Raw genomic sequence first — 21,659 nt, 5'->3', positions numbered from 1 at the left:
GTTACACTTAAAATTACGCAAGATATTTAAAATCGCTTTGTTAAACGGCTCGATTTGAGTGGATTTTAGCCAAAAAAATAATGTCAGCATTAAGATTCGTTAAAAGATGTTCAAACCTTTTCGCCACCTACGAGCAAAATCTTAAGGTTTTCTTCCTGATAAAATACTGAGTTAGCCGTTTTTGTTAATCGGCTCATACTAGTTAGAAGCGGGTTTCAATAATTAAAACCGAACCGATATGATCATCTTTAACTAATTTGGAACCTGAACCTATATTCGTTACGGATTTAGAATCTGTTTTATTCTTCATTTTCTTTTCTATATGAGTAATAAATGACAACAAATGGGATAATAATAATAAAAAATTGTCCCTTTTGGATGTTTTAATCAATATTTTTTTTAAAAAACTTGATATATCCCCCCCCCCCCCCCAAATAAATATATGATATTATTCTCTAGTAAGTTATAGGATAAAAGTTATTCAATCTAAAATATAGTACGCACCTCACCTTATCCTGATAACTCTAATCGCGTTTATATAAGTCAGCATGGGCGGCCTGCGGAAATTTTTTAAAAATATTATTCGGCACCTTTTTGCACGACCTCTCAATTAATTTTGTAATAATTTAATAAATAAGTTTTACATTTTATCACTAATTAGTTCCAAACAAAGATATACCTAAAAAAATATAACCGGTATTCTAATAGATATCATTCTCAATTTTCTTTATTTTTTCTTTGTAAAATGTCTAAGTAACTTCTTTATGAATTTAATATGATTATTATTAATAAAACTCTGTATTTTTAAAAAAAAACAACAACACCGGTAATGAAAATATAAAATCAAATCTGAAATGCGTTATATAATAATGAATCGAAGAGGGGGGGGGAGTCATAATAAGTCGTATAAAAAATAGTAGATCTACAAAAAAATAATATTTAAACAATAAATTACAAAAAGAAAATCTATGGAAATCAAAAAATATAATAATAAAATAAAAATAAAATAAAATTCTAATAAATAAACAAAAAAATAAATATTATATAATACCTTTATTGTAAGGGAGAAAAGCCTTTTTATTTACATAAATTTATATAATATGCATGTATAATCTAAGGTTATATTCATCGTGATTTTATATCATTTTTAAACTCAATTATTACTATTATTACTTTTTAGTATAAATTTTTTTAACTTAATCAAAGTTATTATTTATATATTTAATTTGGTAAAATTTTTCAAGTCAATCAACGTCACAACTTAATAAAGTTAACCAGTGTTGTTAAAAGGCTCGATTTGAGCCGATTTAAAAACAGGCTTAAGGCAGCATTCATAGCGAATCCGATCCGACACGATTTAACAGCTGATCGATTTTTAAAATCTGTTTATGAGATCAGTTTTTTTGTTATAATATTAATTTTGTCTTTAATAATTCTATACACGATAATAACTTAAGAAATATTGGTTTTAATAAAGAAAAATTGATTCTCATAAACCGATTTTAAAAATCGATCAGCTGTTAAATCGTGTCGGATCGGATCCACAATGACAGAAAATTACCGCCTAAGCCTCGAGATTATGTTTCAAACTTTTATGCCATCTTATGACCAAAATCTTCGGGACGTGCTCAATATTTTTCTGAGTATAAATATAGTTGGTCATTTTTTAATAATCGGCTCGAATCTTGCCGTTTAGCAACACTAAGGTTAACCCATATTAAATGATAAATTATCGATTAAATCAGAAATTGGAACGGACAATTCAGCTTACAATATCGCAAATTTTGTTAAAATATTCAAATAAGATGAAATATTATTACATGTTTTGGATAATTGGCATATTTATTAGTGATGCCCTTTATGGTAAACCTACTGATTTAACTAATATTTCTATCCTCTAGGAGACTCGATAAGGTGATAAAATTTGATGTTTTTTATATTATTTATTTACAAATAAAATATTATGCGATCATCTGTATTTAAAAAAAATCATTTGCTTATAGAATATAGGTCCCAAGATAAAAAAAAGTAGTAGTCAAAGGAGGGAAGAAAAGGATGGATTGATTGCATTCTCGCGATTATATTAATTTAGAAAAATATATTCTTTTCTTATCAAACTTTGATTTTGCATAAAAAACAAGTATTTTTGATTTAAAAAAATAAAATTAAAATAATAGAGAAGAAATTTGATTAAACAAATTTTTTCATCTAATCTTCCTTCTTCTTCATGCACTTTGTAGTTGTAAAGTGTTATTATCAACCGCGAGATTTTGTCGTTTGTAGACCCACTTGGAAAACATTTCCCTGTATAATAAAAAATATATTTAAAAATCAATATATTATTCTTTCATTCGTTTGAACCAAATGTAATTTATGAAAAATAAAAACGTCATTCATTTTGTTTAAATCAATCAAAATTTATGGTGTTTTTGGGCAAAAGATTGTAACGGACCGAACCGGAAAACTTGCGCAAAATTCATAAAGGGCCAGGCCTTTGCAAAACCTTAACAATTCTCGATAATATATTTATAAAAGAAAAGTTAAAAGCGTAAAACGTCGCAGATTTTGAACTGGCACCCGATATCCGAGCGGGAAAAATGGGTTAATTGAACAAAAAGGGGTAAAATCAATGAAATATAATAATACCTAGACTGCGATGCGTTCATAATAAGAAATTTTAAAGCGTCGTTGAATGCAAATCATCTGGACCCGCCATTTTGGTAACCCATATAGTAAATTATTCTCATGTTAAAAACTACCATCAAATCGATAACTTGAGGCGATTCTTTAATAAAGTTTGCGTCAGACATAGGAATAAATTGGCCTCACGTTTAAAATTAATAATGATACGGGTCACCAAAATGGCGTCCCCAGCTGTTTTTCATTGATGTACACTTTTAATAAAAATGCATCGTCAGTTGTCATTGGCTAAAATAGAAGATTGCGCGATCTTCTTTTATTTTCCCTTAGCAGCGTAAACTATATAAACACATTTACTTGCAATGAGCTACTACGCAACTTTCCCCGCAATACTCACTGTCCCATTGAGGGTTCGATATTGGCGCGTTTTCGCACCCACCTTTAAGGCATTTGGCTTGCGTTTCACGACCTTTATAAAAATACAAAAAATTTTTTTTAAATCTATGGAAATCAAAATGGATTCATATTCCTTAACCTTATATCATTTTTACCAATTTCAAAAAATATTAATTATTTCCTTTTTCTTTTCTTTATTTTATTTCGATTTCTATTCTTATTTTATAATTTATATTGTCAACAATTTTATTAACTATTTGGTTCTTTGTCATCGATGGAGGTGAATTTTTGGATATAGGCCTTTTCTTTATCCGCGTCTGTCAAAGTAGCAGTAGAGGAAGGCGGAAAGGGGGCGAAGTCGGGAAGGGCGGGAGAATTGGAAATCGCTGTCGACGAATACAAAATGGAGGAAGTGGACAAGGAATTGGAAGAATTCGATTTATTCTTATATATTTTTTTTTTTAAAAAAAAATTAAATATTATACAATGCGTATGCTAATAAACCTTTTTTAACCTATTGAAGATCCTTTAAAACTGATTGATATCTCACAAAGTAGAGGTCATACTTGATTATATCTTTATAAATGATTATTAAAGTCTCATAATAAAGTCATAGGATATCCGGGTCTGAAATTTTTTTTTGAAAATCCGGGCCGGACCCGAAAACATAAAACCCGGGCCGGGCTGAAAAAAGTTTTTGATAAAAATCCGAGCCGGACCCCGCAAATGGTACCTCTGCAGGTCTCTGATTTACGGAGCGTATTTTTAAAGATTTGATTTTACCAGAATCATAATTCGAGATGCCTTAGCGTATATTATATATGTCGGGTTCCGCGCTGAAATATTTCTCGTCGGCTTTACGACCCGGTCCGTAATTATGTTTAACCGACCCGGCCTGTTCCAGCAAAATCGAGACTCGGTTAATAAAGAAAATGCGCCCCCTTAAGTGATTTAAATCAGGGTTAGGGATATTTTAAGCGGAAATTTTAATAAAGTAATCGAAAACTGATCTTCTGAAAGAGGTTGGAACCAGCCCGAGGTCCATATTGCCTCTGGTTTGATGGGTGGTCTGTGGTTTCAAAATGCCCATCTAAACAATTTCAAAAACCCGAATTTGAATCCAGAACCCCGATTTAAATGTTAAATAATTCCAGTATACCCTCTATGAAATAATAATACTATGTATAAATTAATAAGAAAAATAAAAGAAAGAAAGAAAGTAAGATACTTTTATGGTCCAAGACAATCTTTATGTACATGAGGAAATTATTTAATTTGCCAAATATATTACTTTGGATGCCATTTTGTTTCTGTATTCGGCTAATTTTTTGATATATTCCTTTTTGGCTAAATCCGTTTTCTTTTTGTAAACCTATAAAAAAAATCAAAATAAAGATTGAATGGTTAACTATCGCGGTTATTTTTTATGCCGAATAACGCAAAGTCGATTATACCGCCATTTTTAAAGGCTAATGGATAATGCGCAGTTTATTTTTTTTAAAAAAAAATCAACTTATGTGAGCAACTATCTAACCCGGCATTCGAAGTTAACGCGAATTCGTGGCGCAAATTCGCGCTACCTATGAATGAGGGATAAGGGTTAGAAAGATAAGGGATAACCCCCACTCCCCATCTCCATCTTCCGTTACATCTTTTCTTTCGAGTTCCAGGGTGTCCCACATGGAAGCGACGATCTTGCTAACTTCGCCAAAGGTTGCGGTCGGGTTTTGCCCCTTGATGGCGGCTTGAGTGTCCCTGAAAAATAGGGCGTAAGCGGAAACGGGCCTAATAGATTTTTTTTTAAAAATGATATCATATTAAATTTGACCATAATTTTTATGTAGAAGAAGTTAGCGCTGTGCCGACTGCCAATATCAATTTGCTCCGATATTTCCGATATCCGGTCAGAGGATCGATTTCGGGCTAAATACTTGAAAATATCTGATCGCCCAAAAATTTAATAATAAATTGCGGATCGGCAGAGCCCTAGTTATTAGTTAGAAACTTTTTAAAACAGTCTTAAGAAGCGTATATAATTGTTCCATCTACTTTAATGTTGACATTAAAAAAAAATGTAATGCTCGACCTTTGCCCATAAAGTCAAACATCAATTCGCAAAACGAAGAATAGTAATGGTAGGGCAGCTTAACGATCTTAGCCCACGACCCCCATCCCCGTTATAACTTTCTTTCTAAACCAACATATTTTCGTTCGCAGATTAAACGTACCACATAGAATTTTAAACCGAATTTACCAATTAGTTTATTTTTAAAAAATAATAAATTATTAGGGTTAAAATATAGATCACAATATATAATGTAAGGAGTTTTTAAACTGTAAATTGATAGAGTTAAAATCCCGCGAAATTAACATTCAAAAATTAGCTTCGCGTATACTAATTTTCACCGCGTAAATCGGACAATTAGCATAATATCTCGCGAAAACTGTCGTCTGAAATTTATAGGAATCGGTATTTCTAACACCGGGGATATATAAATGATTTAAAGTTGGTAAATAACGCGATCTTTTTTATTTGAATAAAATTTGTAAAATCACAAATTTATCAGTTATCCCCATTAATTTCAGAACAAATTTTGAATCGTGAACATCCGAGTCGTTTTTCCTAATTAACAAAAGCGGAAATACGCGACGCGAAACGAAGTGTAACAAAATATAATAGCGTAAAAATATAAAAAAAATTTTAATGAAGATTACTTTTGAGGTTCATTGGGATCTTTCTTTTTCTTTTTCTTGCTAGGGTTGGGGCTAACCGAAGGTGTGGAAGAAGAAACCGAAGTCTTAATCGGACCGGTCTTCGATGGGGAAGAGTAAGTTGCCGGAACGCCACTATTCCGGGTCGAACGCAAGGGGGTCAACGATTGGCGTGGTCGTTGACGGGGCGGCTGGCTACGATTAACTTTTTTGGACGCCTCTTTGAGGGTAGACTTAAAAAGGGAATATTTCGAGAAAATAATTAAATAGTTAATAACTACATAGAGTGGGAAGAGAACCTTAAAAAAAAGAAGAGATTCCGACCTCTTATATTATTTTTTTTTGTAATTTAGCGATTTTAATAAAAAAAATCGGTTATTTAAAAAAATCAATTATTTAAAAAAATCAATTCGATCCGATAATCCTATTTTTTTTATTGTTTTGGGGGTTATTTCATCATAATTTCGTAATAATAAATTACATGAAAGGAACTGAAATACAAATTTTTATTTGTTTGAAATGTTTAAGAAAGAAAAAAAATTTGAAGTTTACCCTTTTTGTTTATATTTATCTGGAATAAGGATGAGGATTTTAAAATATCTAATGAGCCACATCCGGCTAACGTTGTTAACCGGTTGGATTTAACCGATTTTTTTTTTTAAAAAAAAGCTTTTATATTTTGAATTTCACACAAACCTTAGAAAAATATATTGGACAAGGTGTCAGTCTTAATACTGAGGGATTTTTAAAAAAAACTTTAAAAAATAACAACTTCATAGCAACGCGATTACACGAAGAGGGGCTCGTTTATTACCATTTCATAAAAAAAAATGGACGACCAGGTTAAAAATTGCCTAATTTAAACTCTTCCTGCCCATTTCCATAATGTGAACAAAATACAATCTCCATGGGGCAAAGCAAAATAATACGGTATTTAAAAGGGAATAAAATAATTTTCGATATTTTTTGTTTAATTTCCACTATTCCTAGTATCAGCTGAAAGATTAAACAATTCATTTATAAAAATGGAAAAATAAGAAATATTCCTTCTTTGAAGGTTGTAAAAAAAATTTTTTTTATCAAATAAAATAAATTAATGAATGTAACAAACGTCGTTTTCCTCCTCGGGAGAGGCGAATCCGTTGGAGCCTAGGGAGGACGTTTCGCTTTCCGCTGCTACGTCGCCATTGTTGGTTATATTGGCGCTATCCATGCTGTAGCTACCAGACGAAATGAGCGGAGGACCGGCTGACCGAAAATAGGTCATGTTACTACCCATCACCTGTTGCGTTTGTCGAACCATGTGCTGGAAGGGAAGTTGATTTATTATGGTCGGTTGATATCGAATATTATCGTTTATCGTATGCATCGTCTGCGGAAAGGAAAATTGATTATTAGCCGTATGAGGGTATGGAAAGCTGTTAATCATGGGCTGGGAAATATGGTTGTAAATTGGGTGTGATACGGAATTATATATTGTCTGCTGAGACGGAAATCGGTATATATTGGTTTCGCTTGTTAAGGCCGTGGGGGATCGGAAGTAGCTCATAGATGATGGTGTTTCCGGTTCCGAAAAAGATTGCAGTTGTTGCATTTGCCTGATGTCGGGAGGCGGTGGTGGAATATCCGTTTGATTATACTTTTTTAGGTTATCCGCTACTGCTGAGATCACAGAAGACGTCACAGGATATAGGGAATAAGGAGACGTGTTCAATGATTCCGTCGGCAAGGCATTGCACTCAGAATGATGATGTATAATACCGTCCGCTCCCATCGACATGACAGCGGAAGGAGGCTGAAAGTGTTGTAACATCGTCTGTTCTTGATGCAGGGGCAAAAGGTTTCCATCGTAAATGTTGACTGTTACCGATGGTGCAGCTATCGAAGGCGCGTAGGATCTGATATAATAATAATAATAATAGTACTTGTTATGAAGAAATGTGCAATATTTTCGTCACAGTTTCAGAATTCATGAGATCGGTATCCATAAAGCCGACCTAAAATGCGCCATTCCATCAAAAATATTCTAAAGGTGCATTCAACAATTCTGCCAGTTCGGAATAAATGATTGCTAATAATATATTGCTTTAGGGAATGACGAGACTTACGTATTAAGAAAATAAAAGATGGATAAAATTCTTGAAATAAATGTATCCCTACATTTATAAGGTTCCATAATTATAAAAAAAAATGTAGGCAATATATATATGTCGTATGGGGATTCGGAATCAAAGAAAGAAAGAAAGATAGAAAGAAAGATAGAAAGAAATAAAAGAAAGAAAGAAAGGATTTTAAATCCTTTACCGAGGGCGATTTAAAAAAATTTTAAATTCCTATTTAACCGGAAATGTATTAACCGGAAATGATTAACCGGATATGAATTAACCGGAAATGTATTCTAGCATGTGTAGAGTATTTACCCTTGCCAAGAACTTTAGAAACTACTTCTAATTTATATTAATTTTACGTGAATTTTTCATATAAATTTAAAAAAATACTAAAATGTGTATGGCTGAAATTTATGGGGTTACTCTGCACATACTAGAATCCATTTCCGGTTTAAGATTTTAAAATTTTTTTAAATCGCCCTCTGTAAAGGATTTTAAATTGAGAGATTCCGAATCCCCACGGATTCAGAATCCCCATATGACATATACATAATTTGTCACCAAAAAACATGTGGAAGAATATATACTTGAGCTTGAGTTAAATGGGTGGAATTGGCAATTTTATTTTATTTTTATAAGGATGGGAGTTCGAAAAACATTTTACATCACATTAACTTATCAATGATGTCTAATATCTAAAACTAGAAATTTTGCCTTAGAATCTAGTAAAGTCTGTAGAATGATTGAAAACTAATTGTTAAAAATAATTAAATTTGAATGAAGTAATAATATTGCAGTTCATTATTGAAACTATATCAAAAATGTTAAAAATCGCTTGGTACTAAGTGCGATTTCGTTGACTATCAGTCAGCTGTTTAATCGCATAAAATCCAATTAAATGTATTTACCTTGCGTAATCGGAAGAAAGGGGCGACGGAGGAATACCGGTTACGTCCGGTCGATAATTATCGTCTTTCGATGGCGTCATCAAAGACATTATGGTGGAAGGGTACGTCATGCGCATCATAGCTTCCAGGTGGTCGTTGCTGTGCAAGAAGACGGGATTAAGTGATGTTACGTTGATCCCCGATGCTTATATAAAAAAAATATATATGACGTCATATAATATATAAATTAGAGTTTGGTGGAGTCTTGAACTAAAAAGAGTTTTGGTTCAGAATATATATAAAGATATCCGGTTTCCGGTTTTAAGATTTAACCGGTTTCCGTAGGTAAAGGTTCCAAATTTAAAATATGTATAACGATATGATCGAATTAATTTTTGCGATAAAAGTGTCGTATTCGACCATATGATTTTCTATTTTAATAACTTCTAATAATATTATTAATTTTACAGAGTTAGTATTAAGTGTAATGGTTTGAATTTGCATACATATTTATCTAGACAGACGATTTCATTAAATTAAAATGCGTTTTTAAGCGTCGTTTGAATACAAATCAGCTGATAACACGCCATTTTGTTTTCTCGTATAAAATATAACTGCTCAAAATTTTAATACAAATTATGTATATGGGTAAACCAAAATGGCGTGCCATCAGCTGTTTTGTATTGATTTGGCCTTTAAGACTGAATAGTCAGTTTAGGTGATATATGTCATTTACATTAGCATATAGGTTAAAAATAACTCCGCGGCATCAAAAAAAAAATTATATACCGAAATTCGAGCCGTCAATAGCGACCGGTGCTGTCGAAGAGAAAATGTCGAATATATTGGACATATTATTAGTTGAGTGGTAGTTAGACGTCAGCGGATGTGTTGAATTAATTGACGGGGGAAGATCAAGTATCTCTAGGTCTTCGTCGCTCAAGTTGGGCAAGTGAAAATCCTTTGGAGAAGGGTAAAATAGGTTGTTTTTTTAAATTATTGCATATTAATTATAAAATATGATGATAATTGATTGGCATCCTTGACTATTTGTCTTTTATTCCTTTTAACAATTTCTTTCTTTCCTTCTTTTATAAATTTTATTTTAAATATATTTCGTAAAATTTATTGGTCAACAATTTATATATTTACTTAAATTGTTTGGGTCATATTTTCCTAAGTATAAAAAATGGGATAAAATATAAACATAAACTTATTTAAATACTCTTTCTTTACTTTCCGCAATTTTCTTATGACATATAGTAATACCTAGACTGACGATGGGTTCATTAATAATGCACTTGAAAGCGTCGTTGAATGCAAATCAGCTGGACCCGCCATTTTGGTAACCCATATAGTAAATTATTTTCATGTTAAAAACTATCATTAAAATTGATTGACTTGCTTTCTCTCATTTTCTCGATTTATCGGACACATCTTTAATAAAGTTAGCGTCAGATATAGGAATAGATTGGCCTCTCGTTTAAAATTTTTAAATAATGACATGGGTAATCGAAATGGCGTCCCCAGCTGTTTTTCGTTGATGTCCCCTTTTAATGAATGCATCGTCACTCTAGATATTATTTATATAAAATTATAATTAGGAGTGGGTCTCCAGGTTGGGATCGGATCTTTTGATAGAATCAGTTGGAGGAAAAAAGAAGAAAAAAAAGATGCAGTCGACGACTTATATCTACCAACCGTAAACTTAATCTTAAATTTTTGATATCCAAAGGTGTAGGGGCAATGTGTCGAGACGTTTTTATGTATCAACAAAACCTTGATCCAGTTAACCCCGCTTCAAATCTGTTTTCATTCATAAGAATTGGGAAAAAATTACATTTGGGAATATTTTTAATGGCGCAAATCACAATTATTACAAACTGTTCTTGTTATATGTGCCCGTTAACAATATCTCAACAATATTTGATATTTAATTTTCCCTTGAATAAGATTATTCGAATTATTTACTCTTAGATTTGTGGTATTCATTATCGCATTCTATTTATTTATTTTGGTTCTTTGTAAAGCTCAAATATTTGTTTTATTCTTTACATTATTAATCTATTTAATTCTATTTTATTTTTTAAGGGAGAGAGGAGGGGGGGGGAGCTGTGAAAAACTATGTCAAGTGTATAGACGTATTGTTTAGGAAAAAAAAATAATATTCTATTTAGCTAACCATTCTTCCTCAATCCTATTTCGTTAAAATTAAATTTTAAGCATTTCACTAATCTGTTATTAAAATTCTGATAAATAAAAATTTTTAAAAAAAGGTATTTATAATTTCAAATAATATTTAAAAAAACATCAATTCGAACAAAAGAAATGTGAGAAGAAGAAAAGAAAGAAAAAAAATGAAAATATGTAACCCCCCCCCCCCAGTACCATTTTGGTCGGATAGTGATATCGGTTATAATTGGAAGTATTCGTTATAAGTTAAAATTGAAAGGATTCGACATCGGTTAAAATTAAAAGTATCGATTATCGGTTAAAATTGAAAGTATATCGCTATCGGTTAAAATTGAAAGTATTCGGTGTATCGGCTAAAATTGACCGAGAGAATTGACCCGATATTAAGGATCGGAATTAGTGGGTCTCCGAGAAAAATTTCCTTACTCATATACGAATCATTTTATTATAAATTCTTTTCTTTTCTTTTGGCGGGAGAAGGTGTGCTAACAGAAAAGTAGTAGCCTACTAGCTTAGTGAAATCTTCCAAAAATAAGGGGAGATGGAGGAAGGTCTAAGGCAAAAATACTAAAAGTTGACCTCTACAAGGTTTCTGAATAAGCGTGTTTTTTTATAAAAAAAAATAGATGGCTATAGCTGGAATTTTCGTAACGAATATTGAATCGGTTTTAGCCGTAACAAATATTGATTCGGTCCTAACCGTGAATATTTATTCGGCTCGAACCTGACGAATATTGATTCGGTCCTAACCGTAACGAATATTTATTAAATAACCGGTTAAAACGGTTTCGTAACAAAGATTCTAGATTTATATGTATAAAAGAGTGGGGTTAAACTAATAAATAATAGTCAATTTAAGACGGGCGGTCTTTGTCTGGGTTCGATTCGGGATTACGGGTTAAACGTGTCGCGAGTTGATTGGCTAATAATTAATTAGCATCGCGCGCATATTAAATTCCTATATTTCCTCAGAAGTCCTCGAAAATAATGAAGCGGTTAAAAAAATGACCGGAACTTCAAACTAAAATTGTTTGGAAGAATATTTTATTTTATTGATTTTTTTTTTCTAAAAAAATTTTACCGGTAAAGAACCTTCGATTAGGAAAAAGAATAAAGAAGGGATTTTTATGATGATTTTTTTTTAGAAAATGGATAGAGATTTAGAATATAGATGGCGGAAAGGATTGGCGCAGCAGATTTCAGGCCCGAGTGATATTATTCTTTATTTTATTTTTTATGCTAAAACCTTGATTAATCGGCTAAATCGAGGTTTTTCGATGACGCCAATAATGGTGGGGTACGCTTCCAAATCGCGCGATAATAGTACATCGGGAACAGCTGATATTCGGGATTTAAGTCGGCTCAATTCGATTAATCAAAAAGAAAACAAAAATTAGACAAAATTCTCTTAACAATTTTTTACATCCCCTTAACCTCAATTTGAGGAATGTTACCACAACAAAATGTTCCCATAAATATAATTCCAACCAAGATATAGAACTTAAAGTTGGAAAAAACATATCGGACCTACAAAATTACGAATCGAATTATTTGTTATACGCATCCGATATTCAACCCGAAAATTATAAAGGGTTCATTTAATCGCTTTCATGCACAAGAAAAAAAAAATTTTTTTAAAGCTGGAGTACGATTGATAACAGACAAAGGTGGATAAAGGGTTCAGCCAGTGGCACAGCCTGATTCCCTGATTCTGTTATACTACTTGTTAATAGTGTTAATAGAAAAATTATACTTGGAGGAAGGTGCCAAAAAAAACTTTAAGGTGGGGGTTTAGATTTTGGCCTAGCGCCAATGAAATCGTTAAATTAGAACTCACCAAATAATTCCGAACATTCAAACGAATAGAATATTTCACCGAATAAATTTCGAATATTTAAACGAATAATATCGAATATTTAAACGAATAATTCCGAATATTCAAACGAATAAATTTCGAATATTTAAACGAATAATATTCCAAAAAAAATAAAATGATCCGGTCTTAAAATAAGAAAAGAATAGGCTGCTTTTTAGCCCCACCATCATTATTCGTTATAATCATATCGATAAAACACGAATACCGGATAACGGAATAAAATTAACATTTAAAGTTCCTCTAGAAAAATAAACTCGGCGTAACGAGTGAGCGGCCGGTTACCCGAACCTTAAAAATTGGGAAGAGAGAATGTTCTGTCATAAAAAAAATTATTCAAACCGAAAGTAAGGAATATCGATTTTATTTATTTTTTTTTTTTAAAAAAAAATAGATAAATTTTAATATTATCAGGAAAAAAGGGGGGAGGAAAAATAAAATCTTATTAAAGCCATATAACTCCATTAAACAAATAAAAAATTTATTTATTAGGATCTTTGTTCAAAATCTTCGCGCCATTAAAAAAAACATTTTTCAAGGGGGGGGGGGGGGGTGGCCGTGTTAAGAGGGCGCGGTTCGAATATTTGTTCGAAGATTAAGGAATTAACGCACCGGGGCACATCGGACTATGACTTTTAAAGTGGGCCCAAAATCCTGATAGAATTATCGCGTCAAAAGTTAACGGTTTTAAGTGTTGTTAAACGGCTCGATTTGAGCAGGTTTTTAAAAAACGGGTCACCCAATATCTTAGCTAGAAAAAAACGATTGGCTAAGCCTCGAGATTTCGTTAACAGATGTTCAAACCTTTTGTGCCATCCCTATGAGCAAAATCTTAAGGCTTGCGTAACATTTCTCCCTAATAAAATACCGAGTTAACCGCTTTTCAAATCGGCTCAAAATATAGCCGTTCAACAACACTTGACGGTGAATCAAATAAATATTATAACTATCATATGAATTCAATCGAATCGGTAACAAATGGTAGCCTTACGGTTTGGTCCCAATCAGACGAATCCAAGGGGAAAAGAACGGCATCTTCGCGGTATTTTCGCTCGGATTCGAGATTCGAAATCAGAATAAATTCTTGGAATATCGACATTTTTTTTTTATTTTACGAAATTTTTAAAAATCATATATTTTTTTTTTTTTAAAAAAAAATTATTTTAATTTAAATTAAAAAATTAAATTATTTTTTTATATTTTTTTTTAAAAAAATAAATAAATATTTATATTTTAGAAAATTTAAAAAAAAAGCTCAAATTAGCGAGTTCCGAACAATACGTAACGCTCAAGTTAGAAGTAGCTGTAAAATTGTTCATTATATATATATATCGACATTACAGAATTACAGGTTAACGACAAACGACAAAAGATCGCTTCCTTATTTTTGACAAAAAAAATAAAATAAATAAAAAAAATAATATTTTATTTGTCGAGTCAAAAAAAAAATTATGACAATGTACCCCCCCCCCTCGTCTACCAGTTCAAACGAACAAAAACAAAATACATAATATTATGTATTATATATTTGAATAAAGAGAACAAGTTTATCCACCTTTTAACTCCACGAGGGTAATGAATAAATGAAATGAATCACAATATATATCCTCTTATATCATCTATTCCTTTAATTTTTCTATTTATTCTTTTCACTCATATTTCTTCTTTGCATTAATTTTAAATTCTCTTCTTTTTTTATATATATATTTATTTTCGCGGATCGTTCTTCTCGTTTCTTCCTTTCACTTTTTTCTCGGTGTTCTCTGATAGAACAAAAAACCAGCAACTAGTATCTCGCCAAATGTAACTCGAAATGTAACGAATTACAGGGAATCATAGGTTTACCGATACTATTTTGGGGCTACCCCCCAAATACAAGATAGAAAATCGCAAATTATTTAAGCACGGCCCGGCCAATGGTTTAAACAGAAGAAAAAAAATATATCGTTATCGTAATCAGAAGTTATGAACCGGAAATAGCTAGAACCAAGAAACATCTCGAAGGCGTTAAATCCAAGAAAGGGAGAACAAGCGATTTTTTTCAAAATTTAAAAAAAACCCGAAAGCAGAAACCTCCCCCAGGGTATCAGACTCTGATTTAAAAGGGTAACGATCTGCGTCGGTTATAATATAGCAATTTGCTAAAAAAAAACCCCCATCAAATTTTTGTCGAAATGCAATAAGAAGACCCATTTTAATTTTAATATTACGCGATTGGTATCGTATTGGCCCCTTGGGTACACAGTAGCAGTACACGTCCCAAGGACAACTTTAGTTTATAGTATACACTTTTTGAGTGCAATGAATAGGGAAGATCGGGGGGGGGGGCGAAAAACCGTAAATTAATTTACAAAAGTTATTTTTCGAGGAAATATATAGAAAAAAAATATATATATAAAGTCAAAGTACTAGGATGACATTTGAGGGAAAAAAATAAATATATATATATATAAAGGAAAATTATGAACCGTTTTAGAAAAATAATAAAAAATATAATTATTTTTTTTGCGCAACGTAACATATAAAGAAAGGCATTTTTTTTAAAAAAAAAGGTCAAATTTATTTTATTGAACGAGGAAATGAAAATGAGATAAGCGATAAGGTACACGCACTCAAGTTCGCGCGTAAATAAAAAATAAATAAACAAATAGATTACGTTTTAATAAAAAGGCGGGGGGGGGGCGGTAGATGCGGAAATAGGAGCTAAATGAAAGAGAAGGAAAAAAGGGAGAAAGGCAAAAAAAATGAACGAAAACTCTTGAATGAAAGGTTGTCGTGGTTATAAAGGGTGAGTGACGAGTGTTAAATGCGTAGGAACGAAATTGCTAATCAATTTTAACTTTTCGTATCGTAGTGTTGTTAGGTTTGGCAAATAAAGATCCTCCAAACTTTTTTGCCCATCTGTGAGCAAAATCTCCAGGCTCAGGCAATATCATGTTGGCGGCTAAAATCTTATTAGCGCCGTTTTTTAAAAATCGACCTGAAATCGGGCCGTTTAACAAAACCGTTTATATGTGAATCCAGGCATTAGTATGCCGGGAATGATATATTATTTTTAAAAAAAAACTCCTTCAGTGGAGTACCTTAATTAACGTTTGGCTGCTCATTTCCCGCCAAAAATTTCTATCGGGATTAAAATGATATTTATGAAACATAGCAAATTTTCTGGGGGGGGGGGGGGTGAAGGGGGATTTCCAGCCTCTCACGCCATCTTGGTTACGCCAGTGGTCCTTCAATTTTTATTAGGTAATTATTACATTTATACATCGTATATGCATCATAGCTTCCGTTTTATTATCCCTTTTTTTTGTAAAAAAAAAATAAGAAATAAAAACAAAAACAAAAGAAGAAGAAAGTTTAGAAATAAAATGGAAAAAAAATTTTTTTTTTTTTAAATTAAAGGATGTAATAAAACGATAACCCTATTTATCTGACCTGGTAAAATTATTGATGAGATGATACCTTTTAAAAACTATATTGGCAAAACGTTAAATTAAGTGTCCACACATATAATGTTGTTAAACGGCTGATTTAAAAACGGTTAATTCAATATTTTAGCCAGAAAAAAATATTGCCTAAGCCTCGATATTTCGATTATATATGTCTGGACCTTTGTTTTTTTATATGAGCAAATTCTTCAGGCTTGCGTGATATTTTTCCGGATGAAATATTGAGTTAGCCGTTTTTAAAAATCGGCTCAAAACGAGCCGTTTAACAACAAGCACTACATAAATTAGAGCCAACTGTAGCGCCATTTTGTGGTTTGAATCTCAATGCAAATTAAAAACCACAAAATGGTGCTACAGCTGACTCTTATGTATGGCCAATTTTAAGTGTAATTAATGAACGAATGGTAAATCTAGTGCATTGAACGAAAATTAGGTGATTTGAAAACATTGTTTATCTATGTTCATCATCATTTTTTAAAAAATAAAAATAAAAATATTTGTTAAAATTAGATTATTTAATATAAAAATTATTATTTATTTATAAAAATATCATTAAAACTTATATATAAATTTTATACCATTAAATAATTATATGTTTTTTTGTAAATATTTTAAGTCAGTACAATCTGACTTAACCAAAAAGGATTATCAAGGTAGAACAGACAAATTATATGCAAAATATTTTCATGGGCCTGGCCAAAATTATGAGAATGTTGTTAAAGCCGATAAATAGGCAAATTTATGTCGTATATACCTTCATAAAAAATTATTATGGACCAGATAGCTTGTACAAAATATATTTTACAGGCGATTAAAATAATTATGAACGGGGCCAATTTACATAGGGTTGGGCCCTACATATAACTTAGAAATATAACAACACAAAATCTTAATCCCCCCCTCTACATAAAAAAAAATTATGAGATCATTTCGCATATATATTGGGACCCCCCCTGTATTTGCAAAAATTTTGATGAGGTCCTTTTGAACACAGGAAGTGTTTTACAAGTTTAACCCACACTTATTTTCTTTAATATGCTTATTTCTACTGTTGTTAAACAGCTTGATTTTGCAATCTTAAATTATGATTATCAACAAAATATTACACAAGCCTCAAGATTTCGATAGATGTCCAAACCTTTCTACCATCTATGGGCAAAATTTTGAGGTTTGCATAATATTTTTTGGCTAAAATATTGGGTTAACCATTTTTTAAAATAGAGCCATTTAACCACAGTACTTACTTTCATTATTCCACTTTCTATAATTATTGTAATTATAGGGTATTAATCTATAAAATAATAATTTTGGCAAAAACAAAATTTTATAGCATATATTTTTAAAATAATCAGATATCAGAGACCTGCAGGCCCGGCCCTAAGCCCGGCCCGGGTCGGGCCTAAAAATTTTTTTTTAAATATATCCGGGCCGGGCCTAAGATTGTTAAACCTGGGCCGGGCCGGGCCTTAATATTTTTTATAAAAATTTTTACATTATGAGTTAATGGTTATAAGATTATATTATATTATAGTTATGATTAATATAATATTGGGTAATGGTTAACACACCTAACACCCACAGATCGATCTAATTATTAATTTCCTGCAAATTTATTCAAAGTATTAATATATTTTTTTATAATTCATATCTAAATTTTTACAACATATTTTACCAAAACAATCAAATAAAGGAATACCTTAAATAAGCCCCAATATTCAAGTATTAATAATATATTTTTTATAATTCATATCTAAATTTTTAGAATATTTACCAAAACAATCAAATAAAGGAATATCATGGCACAAAATACTAATGATATAATTAATAAAATTAAAAATAATATTTATTCTTTTAGAAATACAAATAATAATTTAAAATCTGAAATATGGGCTAAATTTAACATCATCATAGATGAAAATAAAAAAACATTGGCTACGTACAATGTAAGAATTGTTCAAGTATATTATCTTATAATTATAAACATGGTACATCACATCTAAAAAAAACATAAATGTGATGGTAAATCCATGAAAATTAATAATTTTTTTACACCTGAAAAACCAACCTATAAATGTAATATAAAATATTTAAAAATTATAAAATAAATTATATTAATATTGTGCAATTAGATTATATTTTCAAAATACTATTTATTATACATGCATTTTTTTAAATAGTGATTTATTTTTATTTTATAAATTAAATAGTAAATTAAATACAATATATTATATTCTCAAAATATATTTTCTATTTTTATAAATTAAATATTAGTTTTATTTTTTTAAAATGCAATATAAAATATAGTATATGCTCAAAATATTATTACCATTTTTATGAATATTAGTTTTATTTTTATAAATGCAAAAAATATAGTATATGCTCAAAATATCCATTTTTATAAATAACAGTTTTATAATTTTTATAAATTCAATATAATATTCTCAAAATATTAGCTTTTTTCATGTATTTTTTAAATAATAAGCGATAATACTTGCTGAAAAATATGGTAAAATACCTCATAGGTGAATTTTTGTATATACCAGGTCAAATATAATTTTAAAAAATTCCGAGCCGGGCCTGAAATTTTTTTTAAAAAAATATCCGGGCCGGGTTAAATTTTTAAATCCGGGCCGGGCCGTAAAAATTTTTTTTTAAATTTATCCGGGCCGGGCCTTAAATCTTTAAATCCGGGCCAGGCCAGGCCGTAAAAAAATTTTTTAAAAAATATCCGGGCCAGGCCTAAAAAATTTAAATACGGGCCGGGCCATGCAAATGGTGCCTCTGCAGGTCTCTGATAGTTACAAATATGAATTTTGCCAAATTATTTATAATGTATTCATCCATCTTATATCATTTTTTTTTAAGTTACACATCCATAAGATAACTACGTGGTTATGACAAAAGTAAAGAAATAGTAAACATGTATATTAATAGTGAAGAAACTTTTGTTGATATATTAAACCTCTTAAAGTAAAGGTAATATTTTTATAATAGACACAATTTTCCAATTTTATTTATAATTTTAAAATATTTTACTATAATAACAATAGGTATATATCATATCCCAAAATAAATAGAGTTCACGACAATTTAATGGGTAATACAATACACGTGGTTTAATTAATATCATAAGAACCTAAAAAATAAAGTCTATAGTCTGAAAGTGCTGAGTAATATTCTGTAACCATTTCAAAAAACAGCGATAAATCACCCAAATATAATCTCAAATACTATCATAATAAACTTATTCCATATAAAGAAAGTACTTTATTAGTTTTATTGAAGGATGATGGCTGAGAATAAATTATAGTAATATCATCATCCTCAGGTAATGGACAAATCATTTTTGAACCGTCAGTTAACATATATTCGTATCCAAGATAAGATGGGGGTTTAATATTTCGTTTAGATCTCCTCTTCAGAGCTTCATCATCCATTAAATCTATATAATAGACCAATTGTGATTAGATGTATTTTTAAAAAAAAAATTGCAAATTTGGTGAATGAATGTTGAATTTTAATTATTTTACAAAAAAAAGGCTTACTAGACGTTACCTCATGATCAAAATAATAACTTCTTAAGACCCAGAGATTTCTATTTATATTTTGGAAACCATATCTAATCAAACACACGGAATAGTGCTGTAAGTATTTATATAAAAATCTAAAGCGTTAATTCATAGATAAAAATCGAACGCATTTACGTTTAAAGTTCGCATAAAAAAAGGAACGCGTTCATTAAATGAATACACTATTTATATTTATATTAATATAAATAAATACTATATATTTTATAACAATATACTAGCCATTAAAATTAATGGTTTATATTTTTATTTATTTTAAAAAAATTCTCATTAATTTTAAATATATAAAACTTTATTATATTGTATAAAATTTAATTATTTATAAAATGAATAAATTTATAATATTTTTTAATTGTATTCAAGATATTAACTCTTTTATATCTATGTATATTATATTTAATTCTTTTTACATTTTGTACATAGTTATAATTATTTAATAGGCCTATAAAATACAATAATCTAAAATAAACTATTAACAGGATACTTATAATTATATTGTATAAAATCATTATATAAAAGTATGATAATATTATTTTTCATCGTCATTGTTTGGTTGGTGGTGATATTTCCATTATTTGATTTGAATGTGCAACTTGAAGGTTATAAATAAAATTGGTTATCTTAAATAATGAATAAATTTATTTTTATAATGTTACATATTAAATTGATAACCTTACCTATTATTACTTTTATTTTTCGTAACCTTACTTTTTGTTTTTTTGTTTAATCATATATATTCTAATTTATATTTTTAGATAATATATATAAAGTATGTGTAAAAAGAGAAAAAGTAGATAATAATAATAATATATATTTTTACTTACTCGCACGTTTATCATGATTCTCTTCATGGTGCTCCATGTTTGGCAAAAAAAACTCGCCTTATGGAAATTTTTTTTAAAAATAAAATTTTTTTTTCTCTCTGTAAATATGAATAATAAAAAATCATAAAACGATACAAATAATTTCTATATAAAGAAGGAAAAAATAAGGTAAAATCATTTTGATATTATTTCCATCATGTTTGCTTTTAAACTCATCAACATTCCTTATGAAATTTCCATTTACGATATATTGTTCGATTTGACTTATAACTGTGATGTACACCACTCTAGAATACTGGGTACTGAGGATGTTTTGTTTGAGTTCGCGAACCTCAAAGATATAATAAATTGTTTTGAATCTTTGAATGGCAAATATTATGTGTATAATGTGTCAGAATTTATACAATTAAATTGTATGTTTGTCAAAATATAAAATGTTAAAATATAAAATGTTATAATTTCCAATACATATGATTTACTAATAAAACATGGAAATAAAACCAGAGTTTATACACAAAATTCCTAAATTAGTTGGACCCCTTACTGAGATTTACTTAGACAGAATATTAAGTTATTTTTCGACCAGCACATTATCGGACTCTATTAAAATAAATACTTTGCTTAATAATTTATCAGACGAGGTTTTTGACAATATTAAATCAATTTGTTCTGATACCGACATACTAGATCTTAAAATTGTGACTAAAAAGTTAACTTACCTTTTACCTGTGCAAGATAAAAACATTTTAATAAATGAATTTAACTTATTACAGCACTAGTGAGAATTTCATGCAATGGTACATAAGAGTATCCGAAACTACATAAAAAATGTAATTTTTCGGACGACAGTAGATTAAAAGAAAAACTACGTACATCTACCTTAAAATATAAATTTTGTAAAAATATTAATTTAACTTTAAATGAGATGGTTGAGTTAGGGATTAAGTTAGACAGCATCAGCGATAAGTCAGATGTTGATAATATAAATTA

General features: G+C 30.1%; 1 protein-coding gene across 2 annotated transcripts; it reads right to left on the bottom strand.

The window, feature by feature from the left end:
- Positions 1-713: 713 nt before the first annotated feature.
- LOC135923376 (uncharacterized) lies at positions 714-19,758 on the bottom strand. 2 transcript variants are annotated; one of them, XM_065458077.1, is made up of 10 exons: positions 19,525-19,758; positions 9,533-9,704; positions 8,765-8,948; positions 6,860-7,646; positions 5,752-5,981; positions 4,686-4,821; positions 4,328-4,408; positions 3,291-3,480; positions 2,998-3,109; positions 714-2,304 (listed from the first exon to the last, which is right to left on the bottom strand). In XM_065458077.1, the coding sequence occupies exons 1-10, from the start codon at positions 19,693-19,695 to the stop codon at positions 2,226-2,228; spliced, it is 2,142 nt and encodes a 713-aa protein (XP_065314149.1). In that variant the 5' UTR covers positions 19,696-19,758; the 3' UTR covers positions 714-2,225. The 2 variants fall into 2 exon arrangements, with proteins under 2 accessions (XP_065314149.1, XP_065314150.1); XM_065458078.1 differs by lacking the exon at positions 19,525-19,758 and adding an exon at positions 19,295-19,352.
- Between the last annotated feature and the right edge of the window lie 1,901 nt (positions 19,759-21,659).

The sequence above is a fragment of the Gordionus sp. m RMFG-2023 genome, chromosome 2 (assembly GCF_954871325.1).
Source record: "Gordionus sp. m RMFG-2023 chromosome 2, tfGorSpeb1-WG-v2, whole genome shotgun sequence".
NCBI lineage: Eukaryota > Metazoa > Nematomorpha > Gordioida > Chordodea > Parachordodidae > Gordionus > Gordionus sp. m RMFG-2023.
The sequence above is the reverse complement of the archived record's forward strand: the minus strand, read 5'-3'. Positions and strand labels throughout refer to the sequence as shown.

Bases quoted from the DNA above. Each gene is read 5' to 3' on its own strand.
- LOC135923376 (XM_065458077.1), bottom strand. From the start codon at position 19,695: ATGGATGATGAAGCTCTGAAGAGGAGATCTAAACGAAATATTAAACCC. The intron at 9,705-19,524 runs GTACTTTCTTTA...CCTTCTCCAAAG, and splicing joins CCTTCAATAAAACTAATAAA to GATTTTCACTTGCCCAACTT. The intron at 3,110-3,290 runs GTTAATAAAATT...ATTTTTATAAAG, and splicing joins CGATGACAAAGAACCAAATA to GTCGTGAAACGCAAGCCAAA.